This window comes from Ascaphus truei, chromosome 3 (assembly GCF_040206685.1).
Source record: "Ascaphus truei isolate aAscTru1 chromosome 3, aAscTru1.hap1, whole genome shotgun sequence".
In the NCBI taxonomy this organism is placed as follows: Eukaryota; Metazoa; Chordata; class Amphibia; order Anura; family Ascaphidae; genus Ascaphus; species Ascaphus truei.
Genome location: NC_134485.1, coordinates 421,657,994 through 421,682,511, shown reverse-complemented (window position 1 = coordinate 421,682,511; position 24,518 = coordinate 421,657,994). Strand labels below are relative to the sequence as shown.

At 41.9% G+C, this 24,518-nt stretch overlaps 1 protein-coding gene across 2 annotated transcripts in view; it reads right to left on the bottom strand.

Annotated features, from left to right (window-relative positions):
* Window positions 1-24,518, bottom strand: part of PGM2L1 (phosphoglucomutase 2 like 1) — a 70,087-nt gene that overhangs the window by 5,627 nt on the left and 39,942 nt on the right. For both annotated transcript variants that reach the window (XR_012800055.1, XM_075592775.1), the window contains exons 5-13: window positions 24,013-24,096; window positions 21,565-21,758; window positions 14,344-14,533; window positions 13,765-13,862; window positions 13,017-13,197; window positions 10,750-10,843; window positions 10,101-10,230; window positions 8,279-8,468; window positions 5,468-5,601 (exon numbers count right to left, since the gene is read on the bottom strand). Coding sequence is in view for 1 of the 2 variants with exons in the window: in XM_075592775.1 (XP_075448890.1) it covers window positions 5,468-5,601; window positions 8,279-8,468; window positions 10,101-10,230; window positions 10,750-10,843; window positions 13,017-13,197; window positions 13,765-13,862; window positions 14,344-14,533; window positions 21,565-21,758; window positions 24,013-24,096 (1,295 nt within the window). In the remaining variant the exon portion in view is untranslated. The remainder of the gene's footprint in view (window positions 1-5,467; window positions 5,602-8,278; window positions 8,469-10,100; window positions 10,231-10,749; window positions 10,844-13,016; window positions 13,198-13,764; window positions 13,863-14,343; window positions 14,534-21,564; window positions 21,759-24,012; window positions 24,097-24,518) is intronic.

Here is a 24,518-nt window from a genome sequence, read left to right as displayed (position 1 = left end):
CCGCTTTTAGGGACGACTAGTTAGTATAAGTGGTTAACAGTCTTAATGGGTTAACTGTGTAGGATCACTCAGGTTACTACCTTCCCACTTGTGTGATTCATGATGACTATGCAGAAAGGGATAGCCACTCATTTATGTGTTGTGATCAGTGATGTCACTATAGGGATGGTCTATATATACCCTTCCATGTTCTAGAAACAGGTTCCTCAGAGTTCAAACTGAAGCCTCACTGAGTCCTGTAAATGGGTTAATGTATATAGTTATGTGTATTAAGGATGTCCCACCACCATTTGTTTTCAGTTTAGGAACGTGCCCTATATAGTTAGCGCCTATAGTAAATGTCCCAAGATTATTCTCATTTGGGAACAGGAGTGAGCATGTGGCCAGCAGGAATTCTCAGAGTAGTATAATCGAATCGACCCCACCGGAAGGTCCTAAGTAAACTCCTGATCCAATATGCATGGACGAGGTATGCAGTACTGAGAGTGACGGAATACTGATCCTGCAGGACAGCGTTTATTCCCATCATAAGCCCTCTTGAGCCGGGGCATTAATGACACAATTCAGGAGATAGTTAGTGTCAACAGCCAAGGTAAACAAAGCATAACTACCATCCCAGCATAGGAGTGAGAGCTACCAGGGCAAGAAGCACAGAGTGGCCATATTATTTGCCACCTGTTACGGTCTGAACTGAAGCCTGTTTTTGTATGGTGAGCATTACCAACGGATGCGAGTAAAGCTTGTTTGTGCTATAAAACTTCCTGGCGCATGCACCTCGCTGATGAAGGGGTGTGCGTGTTTCCAATACAATGCCGATTTGTAAATGTGGCCTAAGGCCTCGGCCATCGTGCAAGATACGGAGCAAGCTACATAGCTCGCGCTACAAACAAACGTGTGTATTCCAAAACACGTGGCCATAGTTAGCGCGAGCTTGCACATGCACGTGAGATTCAAGGATACCAAAAGCACAGGAGACAAAATTGTTTGCTATTGCAGCGAGACAGCCTGGTCATGTGAACGGCTAACAGCCAATGAAAATTTAGTAAGCTATTCTGCCTGGATACTGTTCCAATGACTTTTTGTTAGTTTAGTTGTACTTACTTGCTGTGAGAATATGGACAACTCAACTATTGAAAATTTGATTTCTGAGGTTTACAAACGTGAACCTTTTTAATACCATGACAGAATTTATGGTGAGAAATTTCTGATGTATTGTCTATTACTTGTACAATGCATCACATTTTATAAAAAATGTTTTAACAAGGCATGTTTTCATGCATGATATATCGATATATCGATATATCGATATATATACACACACACACACACACGTCATGCATGAAAACATAACATATATTTATATATACAGAATACTTCTGGAAATTGCATGGCATTATGCATTTTATTATTTGCCAAAGGCGTGTTCTCATGAATGACACTTCCTTGACACGCGCCCCCCACGTCATGACCGCGCCCACCCCCTCGCTCGCTTTCCAAAATCCTACATTTCATCGCCGGCGAGGAAAGTTCGCGCGAGGCAAGTAGCACTGTAGCGCTCGCTTTCACTATGGACAAAGCCTAAATGTCTCTGCAGCTGATGAGATTAAAGGCGGTAAGGCTCCACTAGAGGGAGATCTTGTCCAACTATTGTTTGTTTTTGACTGGGTGACGAGTAATAGATTAGACTGGAGAACTTCACATATACATATATATTATATTATACTATGTATGTATGTGTGTGCTGTGCTTAACGTGGATATTGTACAAGACTTAATACAGGGAAGAATAGATCCAATATATGCATATTACATTAAAGTTAAAGCATTGGGGGGTGGGGGGGATGAGCCCCTGCCCTGAAGTGCTTACAATCTGTGTTAACTCAAGAAAAATAACACAAATTCCTATTTTCTGTTATTTTTAGAATGCCAATTGTATGAATAAGGCCGACGGGAAGAATTTCCTCATATAAGCGCACATGTGCATTAACTGAAACCCATTTCACAGAGACTTGGGATCTATTCTATTCCCCATCTATACATGCCACTAATATGCATAAATTGTTACTTTTTTTTTGTCATGTTACTATTTATATATATTAATAGAGTGGGGTTTCACTTGACCTAGTGTGTATGTGGGTTTCTGGGTAACGTTTGTAGCGGTCACAGGAGAGGACAAAATAAAAAAGTTATATCACTATATAGCGGCCTCAGGAGAAGAAACATAACTTTTATTTAGTTTCCTCTCCTGAAGCCGCTATAGAGCGATATAACTTTATTTTAATCACTATATAGCGGCCTCAGGAGAGGACACTAAATAAAAGTTATATCACAATATAAGGCTGCTGCAATTATCCCCAGACTTTCTAAAATACATATTTTTTGGTTCTACATATCAAGGCAATATTGGAATCCCCCCCATATATGCTGCTTTTTGCCCCAGAACTGCACCAGATTTGCCTTCACACATGAACCCAATAATGTTAATGCAGTCTCTCAAACTAATATGTGGTCAATAATCAAAAGGCACAGAAGGACAAGCTCTGCAATTAGCACAAGAGACGTGAATAGTGGACACTTTAATATTTAGATTTTATTGGTATTATAATAAAATAAATGTGCACATAAAAAAACAGACCTGACACGTAAAAATAGTCCTGGGTGGGTCTGAGCGAAAAAGTGGATCAAATCACTGGTGGTTGATTCAACCTTGTAATCCTAGTTCCCAATAACCATAGTAGTAGGCTATCGAAAGGGTTAATGTCTTAATATAGCCTTGGATAGCTAATACCACATGCTGCGCTTAAGGCTATTAATGTAGACCCTTTTAATGAGACATAGGAGCCCAGCTGGAAAGTCTGCCTGATGCATTACTATATGCATTACTATAGTAAGCTGGTATTGTTGCTTAATGTCTGGCAACAATGTGTCCAGTGAAATGCCTCATGGTAATCAGAGACCGTTAATATGTATTCGCTGTACAGTAGTAGCTGGTTGAGTCTCCGGTGCGGAGGGCAATAGCTCTTACACGAAGAGGCAGAGTGCATGTTTGTGAGCATGTGGTATCAGCTATCCAATGCTATATTAAGATATTAACCCTTTCGGTAGGCTACTACTATGGTTATTAGTTAGTAGGATTACACAGTGAAATCAGCCACCAGTTATTTGATGCACTTTTTACTCAGACACACGCAGGACTATTTTTTTTTTTTCTGTGCACATTTATTTTAGTATACCACCAATAAAATCTAAGTTTTAAATTGAACCCTATTCACGTATCGAGTGCTAATTGCAGAGCTTGCCCATCTGTGCTTTTAGGATTATTGAACCTTCCTGCTTGCACCTTGATTGTTATGTATTACTTTTTATTTATTACATCCCCCTGATGAAGTGTGCGCGTCACGCGAAACGGCGTCGGGGAATCGATTGACGTCACGATGGTGACGTCCAGGGGAGTGGCGACCTGAGCTTTCCTCCATACGCCAGTATAGTGGTTACTGGGCATTTTGAGCCCCATGCTACATTGTCCTTTTATGTCTCGGTGCAGCTCCTTGTCACACTGGACCGGGGGTACTGTACCATAGTAGACACTGTTTAATTTATATGACAGTGTTGTTCATTGACGTGGCTATGTAGTATGCCCCTTTGATTGTGAGTTGTAACACACACATCTATTATACATGCTCACAATTGGCTACACTAACACTTACACTATATTTATCCAGGTAACCCTACCTATTTATTGTATTGAAGGTAGGATTGGAGTGGGTTACTATATCTACCCTGATTGTTACTAACTGATACTATGGACCAATTGCTGGCAACTCCCTGAATGTACAGTATGTGCAAACAGGATACACCCGCTCACACGTGTGTGTATATATACTGGCTACATGCTATTTGAAGCAGCAAAAACGCTGATTTGCATACACACAATTTGGTCATCTATTGGTCACAGGTGTTGTGATATGTTACACAAATGGGGTCTGAGATTCTGTTAGGGTACTGATATTCCTAACCATTTTATCAGCAGAGTCTGCAGTTTATCCCACATACCTATCTTGTGACCATTACCTACAAGTGTTGATTTGTATGCTTATCAGGTTACCATCATACTTAGCTCTAGCAGGCCGCCACCCCCCATCATAGAGGATTGTTTAATAATTCACTGTATATAATCACATGCATTTTTAATATGATGGTTTAATAAAACTATTATTTTTCGTCACGATCCTACATGAACTGCATAGGAGGTTGTGTGTAAGTTAGTTAATTCGATCACTATTAGTGATCGAGATATTATATCTCTAGGAGTCGTGGTCATTATTGATAAAATCAACAGCGAGTGCATATTGTAGGATTTCCGTGGACCCTGTTAGGTCTTTTTGTAAAAATTCTCAATGTTCCCTACTTGCACCCTGAACTAAGTATCTTGGCAATTATATGATTGATTATACTAGGTTGAGTGGAATAGGTTATCGCTTTGGTACACATTTATTTTAGTATAATACCAATAAAATCCAAGTTTAAATTGTCCACTATTCACGTCTCGAGTGCCAATTGCAGAGTTTGTCCTTCCGTGCCGGTCTAATTATTGAACCTTCCTGCTTGCACCTTTATTTTTATTTATTACTTAGCTATTCAGCCGAGCAGGAGTTTTTCCTTTGTATTGCATAATATGTGGTCAACAATGGTTTTGACATTTCTGTGCTATAAAACTCTAGAGATGGGTTGTAAGTTTACAGGCTTTTCAATGCTCTTCAAATTGCCATTCCCCCCTAACGAGGAGAGACCATTGTCACGAAATTATCCTTTACCATTTCTCATGTTAAAAAAAAAAAAACCTATAAAGAGCAAGAATTGCATTTTGTACACTGGAATGCTTAATTTATGTATTTTTCAACCATTGTACCTTCGACCCTCACACAGCTGAATTTGCCAGCAATATATTTCTGGCCATTCAGTACCAAAGGGGTTTAAAAAAAAAAAAAAAAACCCTGTTCAGCTAAAATAGGATTAGTATCTAGGAAAGTAGGGGATCCCGGAGGCGAAATTAACGTGGTTCATCAGCACTGGAGACCCCCTTCTTCCAACGGGTCTAAACGGGTCTCCAGAGCTGAACCGGGTCTTTTTCCTTGGAATGTTCCATTAAAATGGCCAACTCCAGTCCTCAAGAGCTACCAACAGGTCAGGTTTTCAGAATATCCTAGATTCAGCAAATGTGAACCACAGGTCGAAGAATGAGCTACTGATTGAGCCACCTGTGCTGAAGTAGGGAGATCATGAAAACCTGACCTGTTGGCAGTTTGAGGACTGGAGTTGGCTACGCCTGCTTTAAGGTAATACAAATGGAATTAATTCAGAGACAGCCTGGCCCGATCCAAACCCTCACATTGTGACACTGAACACAAACCAGGCATCACGTTAAGGGTGGTTATACAGGAATGAAGGGTAAAGGCTGCATGGCTCACCCCTGCCCCGGTGTCCCGCACATCTCTGCATAGTATTTTATCTTGGGCTCTGTACCGCTCGTTCTCAGAGTAGCCACACAGCCGTTCTGAAATGTGAAGGTGATCATCTGGCTGCTTTTACTCAGCGGGAGTACCTGCAGGAGGCATGGAAACAGGCTTGGTGAGAATGGTTTAAGCAAGCGTAAAAGGTGATTATCGGGGTGTACACGGTTATTACAGCTGCCTGCCCAATACAGAATTAATACTGAAAAATGTACTTTCCTTTCCTACTTGAACAGTGAACCTGTGATGTTCGTGAACGTAATACCCTTGTGACTGCCAGACAGAAGATATATATATATATATATATATATTATATAACGATACATGACCTTTTCAAGAAGCTCTTGTATGCATTGCATTATAAAATACCAAGAAGGAATCGCTTCCTCATTCCACAACATGCAGACGTGTTTATCCAGAAAGCAGGGGGCGGGGGGAGGGGGGGAGACACTATAATACAAATAAGGGTGCTGGGAATCAAACATGCAGTAAGGTCATTGTCAGTAAAAAAAAAAAAAAAAAAACCAGCATCTGAATGAGAGCTAAGAGCTGATGCACACTGTGTAGACATGGGGTGCTCAACGCCAGTGCTCAAATTCCCCCCTCCAACCCCTACGGGTCAGGTTTTAGGATACCCCAGCTTCAGCACAGGAGGTAGCTCAATCAGAGGCTCAGTCGAAGAGTCTGATTGAGCCATCTGTGCTGAAGCTGGGACTGATTGAGCCACCTGTGCTGAAGCAGGAATATCCTGAAAACCTGACCTGTTGGGGGGGGGCTTGAGAACTGGAGTTTAGCACCCCTGGTGTAGAACAGGGAATATACAGCATTGCTTGCGTTATGGGGCTAATATTAGCCACACTTCAGTGTCTGTGGGAGCACCCAACAACTATGTAATCTACTATATAAGCACATCGGGATCATGTGATAAGTGCCTCAGTCCAGGTATTTCTCGAAGTTAAGGTGATGGAGGGAAGCAAAGTCACAGATTACCTGAAGTGAGATAAGTCTCACTGACCCCATTAGTTGGAGACTTGTCTGAGACTTGCAAATGCACAAGAGGTATTTTTTTTTACTGACCCCTTTAGTAGAAACCATTTCAAACGTTTAATACCTAAAACCAGAGACATTACATAAAACAGACAAAGATCAGTGCACATCCAGAAAAACTCTTATATACGGTACAGTGCCTAAATATACATGTATAAATAACTAATAAATAAAATGGTCTTTTAGTTTAACGTTTTGGCCAAATTGTTGTAAGCCCTTGAGCCAACTACACGGCAGACCACGTTTCAAGGGTCCCTACACTAATATAGATTCTTAATAACCAGTGCATTGCCAGGAAGAATGATTTATAATAAATCTGTCAATATTAGTTGCAAAAGTTCAAAGTCTGATTGAAGCTTTTATTGACCTGTACATTACCAGGAAAAGCACTCTGTAATAGATTTGTCACAATCATACTGTAAGCAGGCAAGTTCCCCTGAGAGTGGGAGATGCCATGGAGTGAGCTTTTAACCATTTAAATGTGGGAGGGAGTGAGCTTCAATTAGGTAGGAGGTTGCCACCCTAAAATCAGCTAAGACTAGCTGAACAAGAATTATAAAACATACAGAACACCTGTTCAGCTAGTCTTAGCTGATTGGAGGGTGGCAACCTCCTACCTAATTGAAGCTCACTCCCTCCCTCCCATGACGGCCTTCATCCTGGCAGGGGTAAGTCTATTTATTAATGTTTTGTGTTTTACTGTATGTTTGAATGGGCAAAACCGCTAAAAGCCATATTTGGCTACTAGGGCATTTGCCCCGGGGACGCCCTGCTTCCCAAGTTCCATGGCCCAGATATGGGGTGCTGGTATCTTCTGCACGTTTAAACGTCCTTGTCACGTAACGTGGGAGAATTAGGCTGCGCTTATAGTGCCGGCGCTAATAATGCACGTGACGGCGTGACGGAGCGACAGTGCTATAAAAAATCTGGTAGTCACAGATATGTTTTTTTCAGCCAATCGGAGAGCTTCTCCGTCCCTCTACCTTCCCCTTTTATGACGTCGCTGGCCTTGTAGCCTAAATTTGAAATTTAATTTCGCATTGGCGACGGGTGACATTGGTCGCGTCGCCGGCACTATAAGCGTGGCCTTAAACTTGTCAGAGATATCAGCATCCCATCCCAGCCTGTATCTCGGTAACCAGTGGGTCCGCGGAGCTGAAATGAATGTGGTTGAGCACCGGAGACCCCCCTGCTTCAGTTCTATGTAATTAAAATGAACACATTGCGAGCGCCTGTTAGAGGTGCGCAGCGCGAAGGACTGGTCCTGTCTGCTCTCACTGCGCAGCTCTTAAAGACCAGTGCAGGCCGGTAGGATTCACACAGCAGAAGTCCCATTCAGAAGCAGCGACCCCCGCTGTGTTAATCCTGATGGGAAATTCCCCCCTGCTCTGCACTTGGTGGTGACCAGTCCACACTTGGTCCACGGTTCCCCCGCTCAAGTGCGAGGCAGGGCAACAATAAATCTGACTCCATCTGTAAATAACTCCAAGTATTTATGGATAAATATAACATGAGAAATAGCTGCACTCGCAGTGTGTGTGTTTTGCATGTATTTTTTCAACACTTAAGAAAATCTGCTGAGCGAGCAGAAACATTGATATGTTTAAATACATTTGATATTTTTTCTCCATGATCCGATGTGCCTGCTTCCTATCACATATACACACACACACACACACACACATATATACACAAAATGCAAAGGAGCCCCACAGGACATACAGATTTCTTGTTCAGCTGGCTGCTGTCATAGCCTGTGGTCGCGTCCCTAACATGAAGAATCCCATATGGCCCACAGTACTCTGGATATTTCTTTGGTGAGCTGTAATTCCGCAGACGTTCAAAAATCCTTTTGATGGACGCTGGATCATAGCACAGGAAATAGGAAGTCTTTGAAATGTGATAACCATATCTGCAAAAAATAAATAAAAGTGTTATGATCATGAAGTGGCATTATCTGACCAGCCAATAAAATGTGTTTGAAAAGCATTGCAATGTGAAGCTCCACCCAGGGGAGATGCAGAGCATGGAATTATAGCAAAGTACTGGCCTGCAAAGCACAGGTCGTCGTGCAGAACGGTTTTATAGATGAGCAAGGGGGGAAAAAAAAGGGAGAATTACTACAGAATGACAGCAAGATGTTTCAAAGTGACTGAAAAATAAAGCCATGTTAATATGAGCTTATAATATACAGGCTGGCGCGTGCGTGTGTGTGTGTGTGTGTGTGTGTGTGTGTGTGTGTGTGTGTGTGTGTGTGTGTGTGTGTGTATGTATATATACACACGCTACAGTGCTCACTTGGGTATGAAGTGCATGTCAATTAGTGTGCTAATGTGAACTTAATTATTCTCTTCATTGTGATATAAACTGTGTTCAATATGCGTTATTTGGTGTCAAATTGATAAACAACGACATTTAAATATACATATAAATCATAGTGTATGCAACAATAATGCAAAATAAAACAAATACATTCAAATGAGTAAATTAAGAAAAATAGAACCAAGGTGTAGGGAATTAGATCCAATGGAGACGTAATAGCTTCAGGTGGAACCAAAAAGTTCCTTAAAATTCTAGATAAAGGAAAAAGCGCGTGCTCCATAGCAGTCAATTTAATTATTAATAAAAAGTGATTAGAAATAGAGTCAAGATTAAAAACTCAACAAAATGTAATAGTTCTGCATGCTGGTATTTACATTACCACTCAGTCCTGAACATGGGATCGAGCTGTCAGACAAGGGTTTTTTGTTTTTTTTCTGTGACCAAAATATGCCCAGTAGCTCTCCTGAACTAATTTTGGAATGCTGTAGACATATACTGTACTGTACCAAGATCTCACAAAAGCATACACTTTAGATTAAATCTAAATTGAATCTAGATTAAGGAAGCCAATTACACAATTGTTTAAAAAAAACAAAAAAAACACAAATAGTATTTAACCTGCTACATTGGACTATCTCTTTAACCTCTTGAGTGCTGAAGGGCCAGCGCGGATCGGGGTGGATCTCTCCTCCAAAAAGAAGCTGAAAACCCATGGGAGTGCCAGACCCTATGACGCGGTGGCTACATCATAAAGCACTGAAATGGTTAAACATGCCAAATTAGCTACAGTATACAGGAAGAAAAGGTGTCTGATATGGGAGGTATTTGCCTGCACAGCCTGTGTATCCAGTGTGGAAGGGGTTCTCAAAGCCAGTCCTCAAGACGTCCCTAACAGGTGATAGATAACCTGACAAACTTTAGCACCAGGGCCAAATAAGGAATGGTGATAGCACATAATGAAGTTATGGCGTAGTTCTTTTTCCCCCACGAAAAGCCTGGCGATATCCTATTATACTATATGAAAGGCAAGTTGAAAGACCCCTGCTCGACATGATACTTGGGCCCAGATCCATAAAGGGATGTCAAGCTTTAGCACGCCTTTGCTCTCATTCATATGAATGGGAGCACAGGCGTGCTAAAAGCTTTAACACAATGTGTGGATCTGGCCCTTAATGAGGATATTTGTACAGCTCCATGAATGAAACCAGCTCCCTCGGCTTACGTTTCGTAGATCTTGACCAGCTGGCGCGCCATGTTCATGTTGTTCTTGTCCAAATAGGATGCCATTTCTGCTACAACCGCAGCCGCGCTCACCCCATCCTTGTCCAACACTGCTGTCCCACACATAAAACCTGGAAATAAAACGGGACACACACACATGGCTCTGTGTACAGCGCTCGGCATTTCAAATGATGGACACAGAGCAGCAAAGAGATCCCATGCCTCACATTGATTTCTTCTGAGAATCGTATCTAGTTCAAGCAGCAACATCGATACTGACATACCTTTAAATCATGGTGTTTACCAACCCTTTCAGTTCCAGAGGGGGCTGTAATAGTAGTAGGCTTGCTGTTGGCACTCTGGCCTTTGCAGTGCAAGCCCCTCTTGCCCTGTGCTGGTTTATTTTTTATCTTTGTAAAACAATACATTTGAAACTGAACAAAACTATTCTTTCGTGTTAACAAAACGTGAATAATAAAACATTTATTCAACGAAGATGGACTGGAGAAAAGAGGGGAAAAAAAAGTAATAGCAACCAAGCTTTGCTATTAAATTTACACAGTTGGTACAAAAATAAATGTTATCACTTAAAATAGCACTAAAAAAAGGTTACCAAAACCATTTAGTCTATGAAAACAATGTACGCGTACCTATGGACTCTTCAAAGGCAAAGAGGACGGTTTTCCCATTCTCCAGCAGACTTTTCACTCTGTTTCCAATCCATTTGAACCCAGGCAGAGTTTCCTAGAAGATAAAAAGATCAGGACTAGGCTTTCTTACTCTGTGCAGCTATTCTTTCTAGAAACACTGCTGTTTCTGCTTTTATTGGGTCAACAGAAAAATGACACATTGATATACAGTGGGGACACTGTTTATTCTAATACGGCCGTAACCGCGGTGTAGGGAAATTTTCGGGAAGCCGGCGGCTCGTTTGGGGTTTTCCCCGGCGTGTGCGGCGCGTCACTGTGGCGCCGGTCAAACGTTTCAGGGTTCCCCGGCATCCCCGAAAGCTGCAGAGGCAGCAGGGGTAAGGGGGAAGCTGCGCAAAGCTGGAGCAGCCAGGGGTTCGGGGAAGGGAAGCATTTTAATTAAACACGCGGAAAGGGGAAGATGCGGCTCGCTCGCGGCTCTGTTTTGGCGCTAGCCGGGCTCCAGCTGAAAAAAGCCCCGTTCATAACGGGCAAATGTTAGAATAAACTGTGTCGGTGCAGTATGTCCCTTCAAGGTTCCTTCTTCAGGTGGAAGTACATCTGCGGATGTAAAGCAGAATTCCTCCATTACTACCTGATACTTGTTTGTGGACGATGCAAAAGAGGGGAGTGGGTCACAATTTAGACCCAATGCACGATAATATAAGCAGACTTCGTCTCCACCTGGTTCTGAGTGTTATTATTTATGGAGAGGGATTATGCCCTCTTCCGAGACGGTGCTTCAGGCACTCCCTGGCAGATAAGACCTTAAAATTGTACTACATAGGGTCCAGTTACCAATTGTTCTAGATGCATCTTCCTATCTGTGGACCTTTTAAATTCCAGAAATTGCTGGAACCTTGAAGGGGAATTCGGTATCTGCTGAACCAGGGGGCCACGATAGTAAGACAGCAGCAGAGCTACTACAGTACTTTTGAGAAGGAGCGTTTTATATTGTCAATTACAGCTTTCATTAGGTTTTCACTTTCTTTATATACCGACTTCTCATATTGACATCGTTTCTATCATATTCTACAGTATCTTTCAAGACCTTGGAGTATGACTGCACTTTGATATGCCTCAATCTGCAAGGAACCCAGTGCTCTCCATCATCCATACATCCACCAGAACTCAGCATCACACTGAAATAGAATGGTCGTCACATCATAAACTATACAACGGGTGGCCAACTCCTGTCCTCAAGGGCCCTTAAAAACCGAACTGTTGGTGGTCCTTGAGGACTGCAGTTGGCCACTCAATTATACAGACCATGTAGAAATTGATCAATTCCAAGACAGGCACCAATGAGAATGTTTTTGCTGGCTCCGTCTCAAGGTAAAAAAAATGGAATCCAAAGTTGCGCTCAAAAAACAAACAAAATCGCTTCACTGGCTGAAGGGTCAGCAAAGCATTGCTGGTTCACCTGTCAGAGAAGGGGATAAATCCTCAATGCAGACGACATTTTGTGCATACCAGACAAGCTTTGCTGAATGCCACAATGTCACAATCAGTAACAGCCAGACACACAGACGGCCTGTGATTATCTTTCGATAGTATTAGTGCATTTTGCTGATGTTTGGGTCCTAAACTGCTTCTACATCTCATGTCCTGGGTGACAATCCCATTAGGAACAGAAATGCAGCAGACAGCAATAAAATGAGGATCCCTTGAAATGGGTCTAGTTTATGGATAGGCTTTGCCCGATTGTCTCATCGATCTTGTTGGTTAGGTCATGAGAGCAAGTGGCAGGAGATCACGTGAAAGCTCTACTGGGTGGATCTCATCCATTTACTTGATCAAACATTATTGTGAGTTCAGTGATAAGGGTGTAGAGCCGTTTCATATTTATGATCTATTTACTTTTTTGCGAGCTGTAACACCCTTCGATGGCCCACAATATTGGAGCCTTTTTAGTTGTACTAATACAGAAGCTTATTTAAATGCACAGAAATCGATTGAAAGGATGCCTATGAAATTCATATACAGTTACAAAATCACAAGAACTTTAAATATAAAACGTGTTAAGATGTGCAACACCTGGCAGTAGATTAATCTGATGAGTGTTCTGTTGGAAACACCTTAGTGCAAAAAAACAAAAAAAACAAAAATGTGGAACTCTTTGGTTTGTTGAAATAATAATTTCTCTTCAGGACCGTTTTTAAGAAAACATTTTGCTTTTGCCATCTACAGACAAGTAAAATGTAGTACACGTGAAACTTGAAGCTCACTTCAAACTGGAATCCTTCCTTGGAGGCGATTGCACCGAGGATAGTGGACGAGACGGTGGTCGCGAGCATGTACACGTCACTCACGGCTGATCCCTTTGCACGGTTCTTTTCCCAGCAGAAAAACATCCACCATCCCAGCAGAGCGGCCAGCTCGTTACCCGTGAAAACTTTCCAGCAGCCCCTGCAAGACACATGGGAGTATCAGAAAAATGTGTGATAGGAAACCTCTTCGGGGCTGAAAGTATTAAAAGCATGCACTTAAATACATTGAGAGCTACCATCATATTAAAATACTGACTCAAGCCCAACAAAAAAGTTGAAGACATTTATATTTTTGTTACATTTCACTGATTTTTATGGAAAATCCCTGCAATGTTTTGCTGCATGTTCTTGAAGCATCGATAATTCAGGAATGGAAAATATAATGAAAATTCATCAAATGTTTGAAAAAAAAAAAAAAAACAGAACCAGACACTTAAAAGGGGAACTAGAAACAGGCGTTTTTGTATCCAGCAGCATCGATTCCTGCTCCAGAAGGGGTTTTGTTGCATGAAGCACATACATTTTAACAGGTGGACAAGTTAGAAGGATTTAATTCACGATCAGGGAAATCTAGCCTCTCAAATGACTTGCTGCTATGGATGACAATATATTGAAAACAAAATGTAAAATTAATATTAGAGCAGAAAAAGGAGACGCATACACTCAGTGTCAGTCAAGGGAAGGGAGGAAAATGTGAATGGCTTACGTGTCTTGCTGTTCGGCCACTGCTAGTCTGTCGGCATCTGGATCAGTTGCCACCACAACCCGAGCTTCTTCCTTCTCTGCAAGCCTGAGAGACAGCTCCTAGAAAAAGCAGAAGTAGTTTAATGCTATAGTTCAACCACAGGATAACGAATCATCGGTTGCATTGCATGGCCTTTTTATGATTGCTACTTGTATCATCCTTTTGTTTCTCTCTTCATCACACCACTTGGGTCTCCCATTGATGGGCTTTCTAACCCAAATGTACAGTTAGTGGCGAGAATGAAAAAAGTGCAGGATAAATGCAGGTTCTCTTAATTTAAGAAAGTAGCCTGTGAACATAACTGCAACTATGACCAATTCTCAGGATTATGCTCAAACTTCAGATCATGTTACAATAAAATGTAAGTGGTGCTACTCTACAGGACACCTTCTGGCGTGAGAAGACACCTTGAAATGGGCCAGAAGGTATCTTCTGAGGACAAAATGTGTCTTCTGGAATAGCCTAACTGAAAATATGTCCTCAAAAGGAAATCTTGGTATGAGCAAAGTGAGCGCTGACTGGAGGATCACAGATAATTACCAGTACACACTCTCCTTCCTCTGGATTTGGACATTTGACGGTTGAAAAATTAGGATCGGGATCCTTCTGTTCAGGCACTGGAATTGGTGGGCTAAACCCAAAGACTTTGAAAGCCGACTGTACGTAATCATGACCCACTCCATGAAAGGACGTGTGCACAAACTTCAGGGGAGTCTTCATATTTATCTCCCTGCAAATGGAACACGAGAAATTCAAGAAGAATGATATGGATGTTCTATACAGGTTACCAACATAATCTCTACTGGTTGAAAACCACGGAAGTGTGAGTTCTAAATCACATCATTGTTTTGAAAATACACTTGGATCATTGTTGTGTTGAGGAGAACATGAAAAGCTTCCAATAATGGATAACAATTTGTGCACCAAACATGATGGTGGTATCGGAGAACAGATTTTGCAATGACTTCTTAGAGCAGTGGTTTTCAAACTTGTTTTTGTTAAGGAACCCTATAATTATATTGCAAAATTCTGCGGAACCCCAGCCGTCTCTAATCGCGCGTCTGATCAGATGCATTGTAAGGAACCCCAACCCTCTCTAGTAGCGCGTCTGAGATCAGATGCATTGCTAGGAACCCCAACCCTCTCTAGTTGCGCGTCCGAGATCAGATGCATTGTAAGGAACCCCAACCCTCTCTAATAGCGTGTCTGAGATCAGATGCATTGTAAGGAACCCCAACCCTCTCTAGTTGCACGTCCGAGATCAGATGCATTGTAAATTCCCCTGTATTTGGTACAATTTATTTTCAAATGATCTGAAAATTGCAGGGAACCCTTTGGGAATGTCCGGGGAACCCCGGTTGAAAAACACTAACTTCGATACATGTATTAAAGGAGAAAGCAACAGTTATTGAACCTCTTGCTGGAGAGATGCACAATGGGCTAATACAGTGTTTCCCAAACTGTGCGCCTGGCTTGGCTAGAGGGGCGCCGCGATCAGGGCCGCCAGAAGCGGAAAACAAGGGCTGCTAGTTAAATTTAAAAAAAAAAAATCCTCTGAACCGGCGCCGGGTCTCCCTGCTGGCAGCGCCGGAAGTAAGCGAGAGGGAGGCCCTGCGCGTGCGCAGGAGGAGCAGCACCGGGAGACAGATGTCTCCCAGCTGCACTGCCTTTCCCCCCCCCCCCCCGGGCAAAAACCGCCACCACCCGACAGCATCGGTGCACCATCCGCAGCACACCGCCCCACCCACAGCACACCGCAGCACATCGCACCCCACCCCGCACTGACCTCCCACCTTCAGGGACCGGGCCGTTCAGCCACCCCCCTTTCCCGCAAGCCACCGGCCTGACCATCATCCCCAGGTAAATATATATATATTGGGGGTGTTGGGGTAATTTTTTTATATGTATTGGGGGTGTTGGGGTAATTTTTTTTATATGTATTGGGGGTGTTGGGGTAATTTTTTTTATATGTATTGGGGGTGTGTGATTGTGTGTATATGTATGTGTACATATATATATATATATATATACACACATTGTATCACACACAAATTAGGTGTTTTTTTGTATGCATTTGGGGGGGGGAGGTTGTATATATTTGGGGGGTGGGGATTTTTTTGTATGTATTCGAGGGTGGGAAGTTTTTTGGTATATATCTTGTGGGGGGGGAAGACGGAATGAGTGAGCGTGGGGTAATTGACGGAGGGAGAGGAGAGAGGGGGTGAGTGAGGAAAAGAGGGAGTAAGAGTGAGAAGCAAGGGAGAGAAATACATGCGAGGCGGGAGGGTGAGACGGAAAGGAGAGAAATACATGGGATGGGGGCTCGTGAGGTGTGAAATGGGGGGGCGGCGGCGAGCAATACCGCTGACACATGGGGAGGGGGCCTGCTTAAAATGTTTGTCCCAGGGCCCCACGATTTCTGTTGGCGGCAGGGGGTACTGGCGTCCCGAGCCCTGTAGTCAGGGGGCCCGGGCCCCCTGCGCGGCCGTGCACCTCGATAAATCCCGTCGCCCGGTCACCACGGGGTGACAGGATTTGCGCCAGGCAGCATGTTGGCACGCTGCCAGGATTTTTTTGGGGCCCGCAGCAAGCTCTATACGAGCTTGCAAAGCGAGGCCCGCCTCTTCCTGCATGGAGCACGTGGTGAGTACTGCTCCATGCCTTTCTTGCATCCCCCTTGCCCCCCGCTCCAAATTTCCCCCTTGCTCCGATTCACCCCCCGACCCATTCTGATTTCCCATCTGAGTGTCTGAGTGTCTGAGTGTGAGAGAGAGAAAGAGAGAGAGAGTGTAGAGATAGAGTGTAAGAGAGAGAGAGAGAGTGTGCGAGAGAGAGTGTGCAAGAGAGAGTGTGCGAGAGAGAGTGTGCAAGAGAGAGAGAGAGAGTGTGCGAGAGAGAGTGTGCAAGAGAGAGAGAGTGTGCGAGAGAGTGAGAGAGAGTGTGTGAGAGCGAGAGTGAGAGAGTGTGTGAGAGCGAGAGCGTGTCTGAGAGAGTGAGAGTCTGTGTGAGAGACATACCAACTGCGCTCTCCAACTGTTAGGTATGTATATACAACTTTGTTTACACTTTGGGCGCCGTGCAAAAATCCTGATCACCTTAGGGAGCCTTGAAAAAGTTTGGGAACCACTGGGCTAATATCTTCAATGCAGTATAGCCATCTTAAGGAGAGGCATAATGTCACTTTATTCCTTTGTGTGGAGGTTTATGTACCAAGACCGGATTTGAATACCTGATTAATCCAATTTAAAATAAAAACAGAATTATGTCCATTTTTATTTACAACTAGGTCGTAAAATATCAGTGTCATATTTATAATATACAACACACAAAATTGGGATACCAGCACACCTAACAGTTTTACAAAGATGGGTGAAGTACACAGTGCAATCGGGGTAAAAATAACAAATATGAACAAAAAATTAACTGGTTAACAATGGTCCGGTATAACCAGTAAAAAAGACCCTTACAAACATCATAACTAGAAGAAGCAACGAGACGAAGATAGCCCACTGATATGAAATTATATATTATATGTGTAATAGTTAAAAGAACTTTTAAATCGTACAATAGTAAGAAAATTATTATTTTATTACTATTGTACGATTAAAAGTTATTTTAACTATTACACATATAGTATACAATTTCTTATCAATCAGTGGACTATCTTAGTCTCGTTGCTTCTTCTAGTTACACTGCTATTTTGCATTCACTTTAGTCACATTGAGTGCTGTTATTTGGGGTCATTTACTGAATCACTGGTCATTCTGGACCCTTGTTACCCTGTTAATTTTTTTGTTAATACTGTAGATCATATGTGCAATAGTCATACCACAAAATAATACATTTTGTAACCAATATACAGTAATTAAACATATGTATTTCACGCAACATTTCTTCTTGCTACGTAGCAACTTAATTCGGTGCTAACAATATAAACAGACTTTTTAATGGTTTGCACAAGGTTTAACGTTACCAACAATTCTAAGTCAATTTCTACCTTTCTTGTGCACTGAATTTTTTTAAGTGCGTTATTAACACCTGTACCCACACAAAGCCCAGTCCCCTATGTAACTTGTACACTAAGCCAAGTCCAATTCTGCGCAACCACCCTCCCTCTCCACCCCCCCCCCAAAAAAAACCCACTGATAACAGATTGAGAAATTTCAGGTTAGTACACACAATAAGCACACACTAGTGCCAATTTTGCACCAAAAAACAGTTTTTGATACTTTTGGCATACTGTAGGCAAAACACACAAAAAACCCAGCAAGCTCTTTTTGGGAAACCCTGAGCCCCCACAAAATATATATGTATAGAAGTGTCAAATAGGAGAGCTATTGAGAGTGGCATATGTATACAACAAACAACAGAGAAGCCTAATGCTACATCCAACATGACAAAAAAACACAGTAAAATACTTATATATTCTACTGAAAAAGGGTCATTTAGTTTAACCCTTTGGCCAAAGCGTTGTAAACTTGCGAGCCACGACAAGGCAGACACCAGTAGAATGAAAGGACCTACACACTTGGGAAGTGGGGAGGGGCAGGCTTAAAACCTGGCAAGGAGGAGCCACTAACCTCCAAACAGCTGAGACAGCTGAAAATAAGTTAACTAAACACACAAAACCCCAGCAAGCTCTTTTTGGGAACCCCTGAGCCCCCACAAAATATATATGTATACAAGTGTCAAAAAGCTCAATAGCTCTCCTTTTTGACACTTATATACATATATATTTCCTTCCCAGATTTTAAGCCTGCCCCTCCCCACTTCCCAAGTTAGTAGGTCCTTTCATTCTACTGGATATAGGTCCAATGTGGTCTTTCTCCCTCCTAATAGAGGTAAATGAGAATTTTAATCCTAATAGAGATATATTAGTATTTTATCTGGTAGTGTTAGGACTTGCGAACAGGTGTCTGCCTTGTCGTGGCTCGCAAGCTTACAATGCTTTGGCCAAAGGGTTAAACTAAATTACCCTTTTTCAGGAGAATATATAAGTATTTTACTGTGTATTTTTGTCATGTTGGATGTAGCATTGGGCTTCTCTGTCGTTTGTTGTATACTGTAGGCACCATAGTTTTGCAGGTCAAATCTAAACCCTGGTAAGGACAGGCTGGAGTGGTACAGTCCAGACCAGTGATTGATGTAGAGATGTATACACACACACACACACACACACACACACACACACACACACACACACACACACACACACACGTGATGAAGATTGTACAGTCCTTAACGGTTTTGACAACAGGAGTGATAACTGATTGGTTTGTTGCAAATGACATCTTCAGAACTAAAAGAAGTATGGCGAGATGGATGCTGGGTATTACCCACAGAGACAGGAAAAATAATGAATGGGTTCAAAACCCAAACCTGACATCACAAGGGTGAAGAAATTAAAATAGCAGTAGACAACAAGAAGGAATGACCATCATTGGGCAAAGATGGTACTCAAATGGATTCCAAGGAAAATTAAAACACCATGATGATGATCAAAAATAAGATGGGAGTATGAAATCAGAAAATGTATTGTAGCAATGTGGAGAAGAGAGGTTGCAACAACTGTACTTGTAGATCATTGGGCGGGGGGGGAGGCTTCACCCAGAAGTGGATCAACAAGGGATGATTGGTGATAGGATGGTGATATGATGGAGACAGACACGCACACGTACAGATGTTCAGAAAACACCAACAGACAAAAAAGTAGAGGGGCAGCAGCATTCCAAAATAAAGTGTTCCAAAAACGTATTACTCTCATATATAAAATCTGCACACATTTCTTGCCCCAAGGAAGACCATAAGTTTGCTGGCTGAACAGCTGGCGATTTTATGTATGTGAGAAATTGGTATTTTTTGTAGTTTACAGGCATACCCCGGTTTAAGGAGACTCACTAAAAGTACATTCGCGAGTAAGGACATATCGCCCAATAGACAAATAGCAGCTCGCGCATGCGCCTGTCAGCACGTCCTGAACAGCAATACTGGCTCCCTACCTGTACCGACGCTGTGCGCAAGCGGGGAGACTATAGAGCCTGTTACAAATGTAAATAATGCATCAGTTATGCACGTATAGGACGATTGCAGTACATCGATAAGTGGAAAAAAAGGTAGTGCTTCACTTTAAGTACATTTTCGCTTTACATACATACTCTGGACCCATTGCGTACGTTAATGCTGGCCTGAGGAATCCAGCAGGAAGCTGGTTAATTGCAGCTAGAGACAATTAACCACCTGGCTCATTAGACAGGTAGACAAACCTCCTGCTTGAACTGTAGGAGATCTCTTGAGCACAGATGGACTGTGTTGCCCTCAAGACATCAGGAACCAGACCTCTATTCCAGGGCACAGCAGACCCTGGAACTCGCCAGAGGGTGCCCCCTCAAGAGACACCAAACCAGACCCAAAGACTGACAACAAAGGCCCACCTGCTTATAGGTACCTTTTTGGACTTTGTGGTCATAGGTTTGAAATAGTCTTATCCTCCCAGCCCTGCAGAGAGACTGTGAAAGTTAGATAGGCCTTACAAAGGGATAGGATGTTTATTTATTTTTGTGTTTCCATAAATTGTATTGTTTAAAGTGATGGGCTGAATAAAATCCATGGTTTAAATTTCCTCAACTCTGTCTGTCTCCCTGGTTGTATCTCTGCACAGGTCTCTTGCAATTACATTTAAAAAAATGTTCCCCCTTCAGCACCTTTCATTGCTGGAAAAATAAGATCCAAATTAAACCAAGATACCATTGCATTACCGTCACCTCATCCATGAAGTGTAATTCGACAAACTGCAGCCTGGCACCCTAAGCACAACTTCCCTAATTTATGCATCTTCAAAAAAAAAAAAAAAAAAGTCCTTAAGTTAATACAATTATTTAGATTTTTTCTCTCTTTTTATTTTTTTTTAGCTTCTTTGGTTTCTAGAGCAATTTGAATCCATCGATAGAGGGTCCTGAAAAACATATCCTATCACAGGAATGAAAAATGGTGCTAAAACCATGTTTAAGAGAGAATACAGCCATTTCCAGGGGTAGTCAGACATGATTATTTGTAGCAACTAGTGTGGATTGACATTTTAGAACCGCAAAAATACCTACTTTCTGTATCCTCATCACCATTTTCAGGTCACTGCAGATACCAGACTTGAAACCCATTACCTCTTAAGAAAAAACGGCTGTGTTTGAAGAACGAGGCTGGATCAAAACATTAGCTCATTTCAAAATGCATTGGGAGATTGCGGCTTTAAAATTACAGATATGTGACATTCTAAAATGTACGGGGTACTGTACCCTTGTTCTCTCCACTTTTGACTAGATTGAAATGTATGAAAGAGTGGGGGGATGCGACCAAAGTAAAGGTAAGATACATCACTTAGCAGCAGAGAAAGTTTATTTTTCAGAAGACACTCCGATAAACCCCTATGTTCAGTCAATAATCTCAACCTAATAATAATGGCTTTATTGAAACTTTACAATATTTGGTGGTATTATGAAAAAAAAGTGATCAGTAATAGTGGAAAAAAAAAAAAAAGGTGCTGGTCGTATTATTCAAACCTTGAGGACTCCTATATGATGCTTGGCCAATAAACTTCTCATGACTGGACATTAATTTTACTCATTTAAATCAGTTCGTAATAGGTCTAGTCTCAATACACTGATGATCAGTAATCTTCAACAAAACTCACTGTCTCTGCACAAACTTATACCAAGAGTGAGAGTGTAAAGTAGAGAGAAAAAACAGGGGAGTGTATATTTGAAATACCTGTGAAAACAAACCATTCTCAGATCCTCCATGTAGCTGTTGGTAATCTCTTTCAGAGGGTCCTTGGTAAGCGGGCTGCTGTCAGCTAGATTCTCCTTCCAGGAGTCATCCCATGGCTCAATGCTCTCTTCTATACACTTCAGGATCTCTTTGTCATGGGGGGATATGATCTGAGCAGCGTTTTCCCAATACACCTTGCGGAAAAAACCACGAAAGCTTCTATTGGTGTATAATTAAAGGTAGTCTTCTTGGAAGTATTGCGGCCTTAACTCATGTTAGTACCTTGTCCCCTGAGCATGTCCTGAGTTTTTTTTATACAGTATATAGCATTAAAAATCATGATCAGGGCATTCATCTCTAGCATCTGAGGTAATTTTTACCCTGCGCTGGGCTCCAAGGAAAGTGCAATTTTAACTTCCCAGACACTTAAAGCAGCAGCACAAACTGCCTCCCCCCTTTAATATGTGCCTCAATACAATTCACACAATGATGAGTAATTAGCGAAGTTACTAAATGGCTGTCAGTGCAGCAGAAGAGGACCAAAGATGTAAAGTTCTGTGGGGAAGATCATGTGACCAGACAGTCACTAGATATAATTGGTCCACTGCTAGAGAGGGGGCAGGGCTCAAAAAGGGGTGTGCCAGAGCCTGTCTCAGAAGAGGAAGGGGATGTGACTTTGTAAATGGTTGCTATAGAAACAAAAAAATCATTGTTACATTATAATACATTACAAATGTAATTCAGAGTTGTTTTAAAAAAATGCCACAATAATTTTCTCATAGTACAGAACTGATCTGTAAAAACACACATTTAGGATATTGCTTGGACTGCAACTTTAATATTTCAAATGTTTATCTCCTGAACAGAGCATCAGATTGAAAAGAAGAAATCTCTTAAAGTAAAACAAACAAAAAATGGAGATCAGCGCGGACGGCTACTTTAGCAATAGCTTCAGATAATTAAAATATTACCGCAGTTTCATGTTATGGTGAAAAATTCAATGAAACGCCTGTCCCCAATACAAAGTGTATTGGTAAACCGTCTCAATACAGTATTTTGATGATTGAAGAACTGTCACTGTGCTGTAGGAAGGCTCCTTTATGTGTTATCAGTATGGTACAGAAGACAGAAGACAGATGCAGGCAGGGGAAAGTGTACAGAATAAAGTAATATACAGGGCTAAACAAAGTGATCTGGGGTAGACTGATATTTAAGCATCTCCTGTTTTAAAATCTGTACTCCCCTTAGATTACAAGGGGGCCAACTGTCCACACGAGGTAGAAAACACTATACCCTCCTCAATAGACTAATAAAATATGTAGATTCAGAAGTCCTGATACCTTTAACCAGACATTAAAAAAGTTATGGTGAGTTAAAAAAAAGCGGACAAACCCTCCACCGTACAGTAAATAAAAATACCACTTGTGCATTTGCATGTCTCAGACAGGTCTCCAACCCTGGCCTTTCCCCATTATCGCTTAGCACACAGTGCTTACACCGCAGCCAGGGATTCTGGGTAAATGACATGCATATGAGCAGTGTGTCACTCTTTGCTTCAAATCCATGTAAACATGGTCCCCTATGAGCTTATGCCTGCCGTATTACACAGCTTTTTCAGCACAGCCTGGGTTAAAAAAGTGCAGCGCCAGGAAACTTACTCACAGGAAGCTTTTTCAAACTTTTGGGTCTCATCATTGTGAGGTTGGTTTGCCGAGCGATAATGGTGAAAGGCATGTCTGAGACCTGAAAATGCACAAGTGGTATTTTTTACTGTACACTGGAGGGTTTTGTCACTTTTTTTTACCCACCATAACTTTTTTAATGTCTTGTTATACCCACGTACCAGCTTCACGTGGCATAGCCAGCAACCAACCTCGCACTGGTGAGACCCAAAAAGTTGAAACAGATGTCTGAGTATGTTTACTGGCTTTGCACTTCTTTAATCCAGGCTGTGTACACTGTGTAATGCGCCATGCATACGCTTATACGGGTTCCCGTTAAAATGAATGAGAAGCAAAGAGTGACACACTGCTTATTTGCATGTCATTACCCAGAATCCCTGGCTGCAGTGGAAGCTCTGTTTGCCAAGCGATAGTGAGGAAAGACAGGGTTGTAGCCTGAGATGTGCAAACGCACTACAAGTAGTATTTTCATTTACCATATCTTCAACGGAATCTATGAAAAGCTCTCATGTTGTTGGGGGTTGGGATACTTTTTGAATGGATCAAATTCACACATCTTCAGGAGTAAGAACATAGAACTTAGAGCTAACAAAAAATTATTATTCACGAGAAATATGGAAATGTTGCATTGAATTTATATCACAAACCGGGTAATAAATGGTCTGTGTGTGCTACAGATTTAAATTAATTTCCAATGTATATTTTCCTATATACAGTACAGATGACTGTGTAGCTAGAATGTGAATTGTTTGCATGCCAAGCTCACCTTGTACCCGTTGTCTTCCTTGCGGTTGTGGGAAGCCGTGATCATGATACCAGCGACAGCTCTGAGCTTTTGAACAGCATAGGGCTAGAAAGTAGAAATACAAATCTGTGTTTAGGGATACAGTTTAGTAAGATTTCACAACTTCACACAATGAACGGCTGAATTTATGCACAATTCGGGGATCCTAAAGTAGCAGGTTTTGAACCAGGGTCTTTTAGGAGAAGGAGTAGCCCAGTGTTTTAACAGCTCGCATGCTCTGACATTTACTGAATGTCACAGGGGCCAGCACTCACGGGGCCATTGTGACCTTCAGCGAATGTCATGCCTTTTTTTGCTCGTTTCCCACGGAGGAACAATGCAATATGAACTGAAGAGGACGGGGTTACATTTGGTTACGTTGATTTGAATTCCAGTTTCAGCTTCCTGTGACCTTGAAGTTAAAATGTGTGATTTTCCCCAGACACAAGTTAAAAAATATTCCCATTTCCTTATTCAGTATATACATG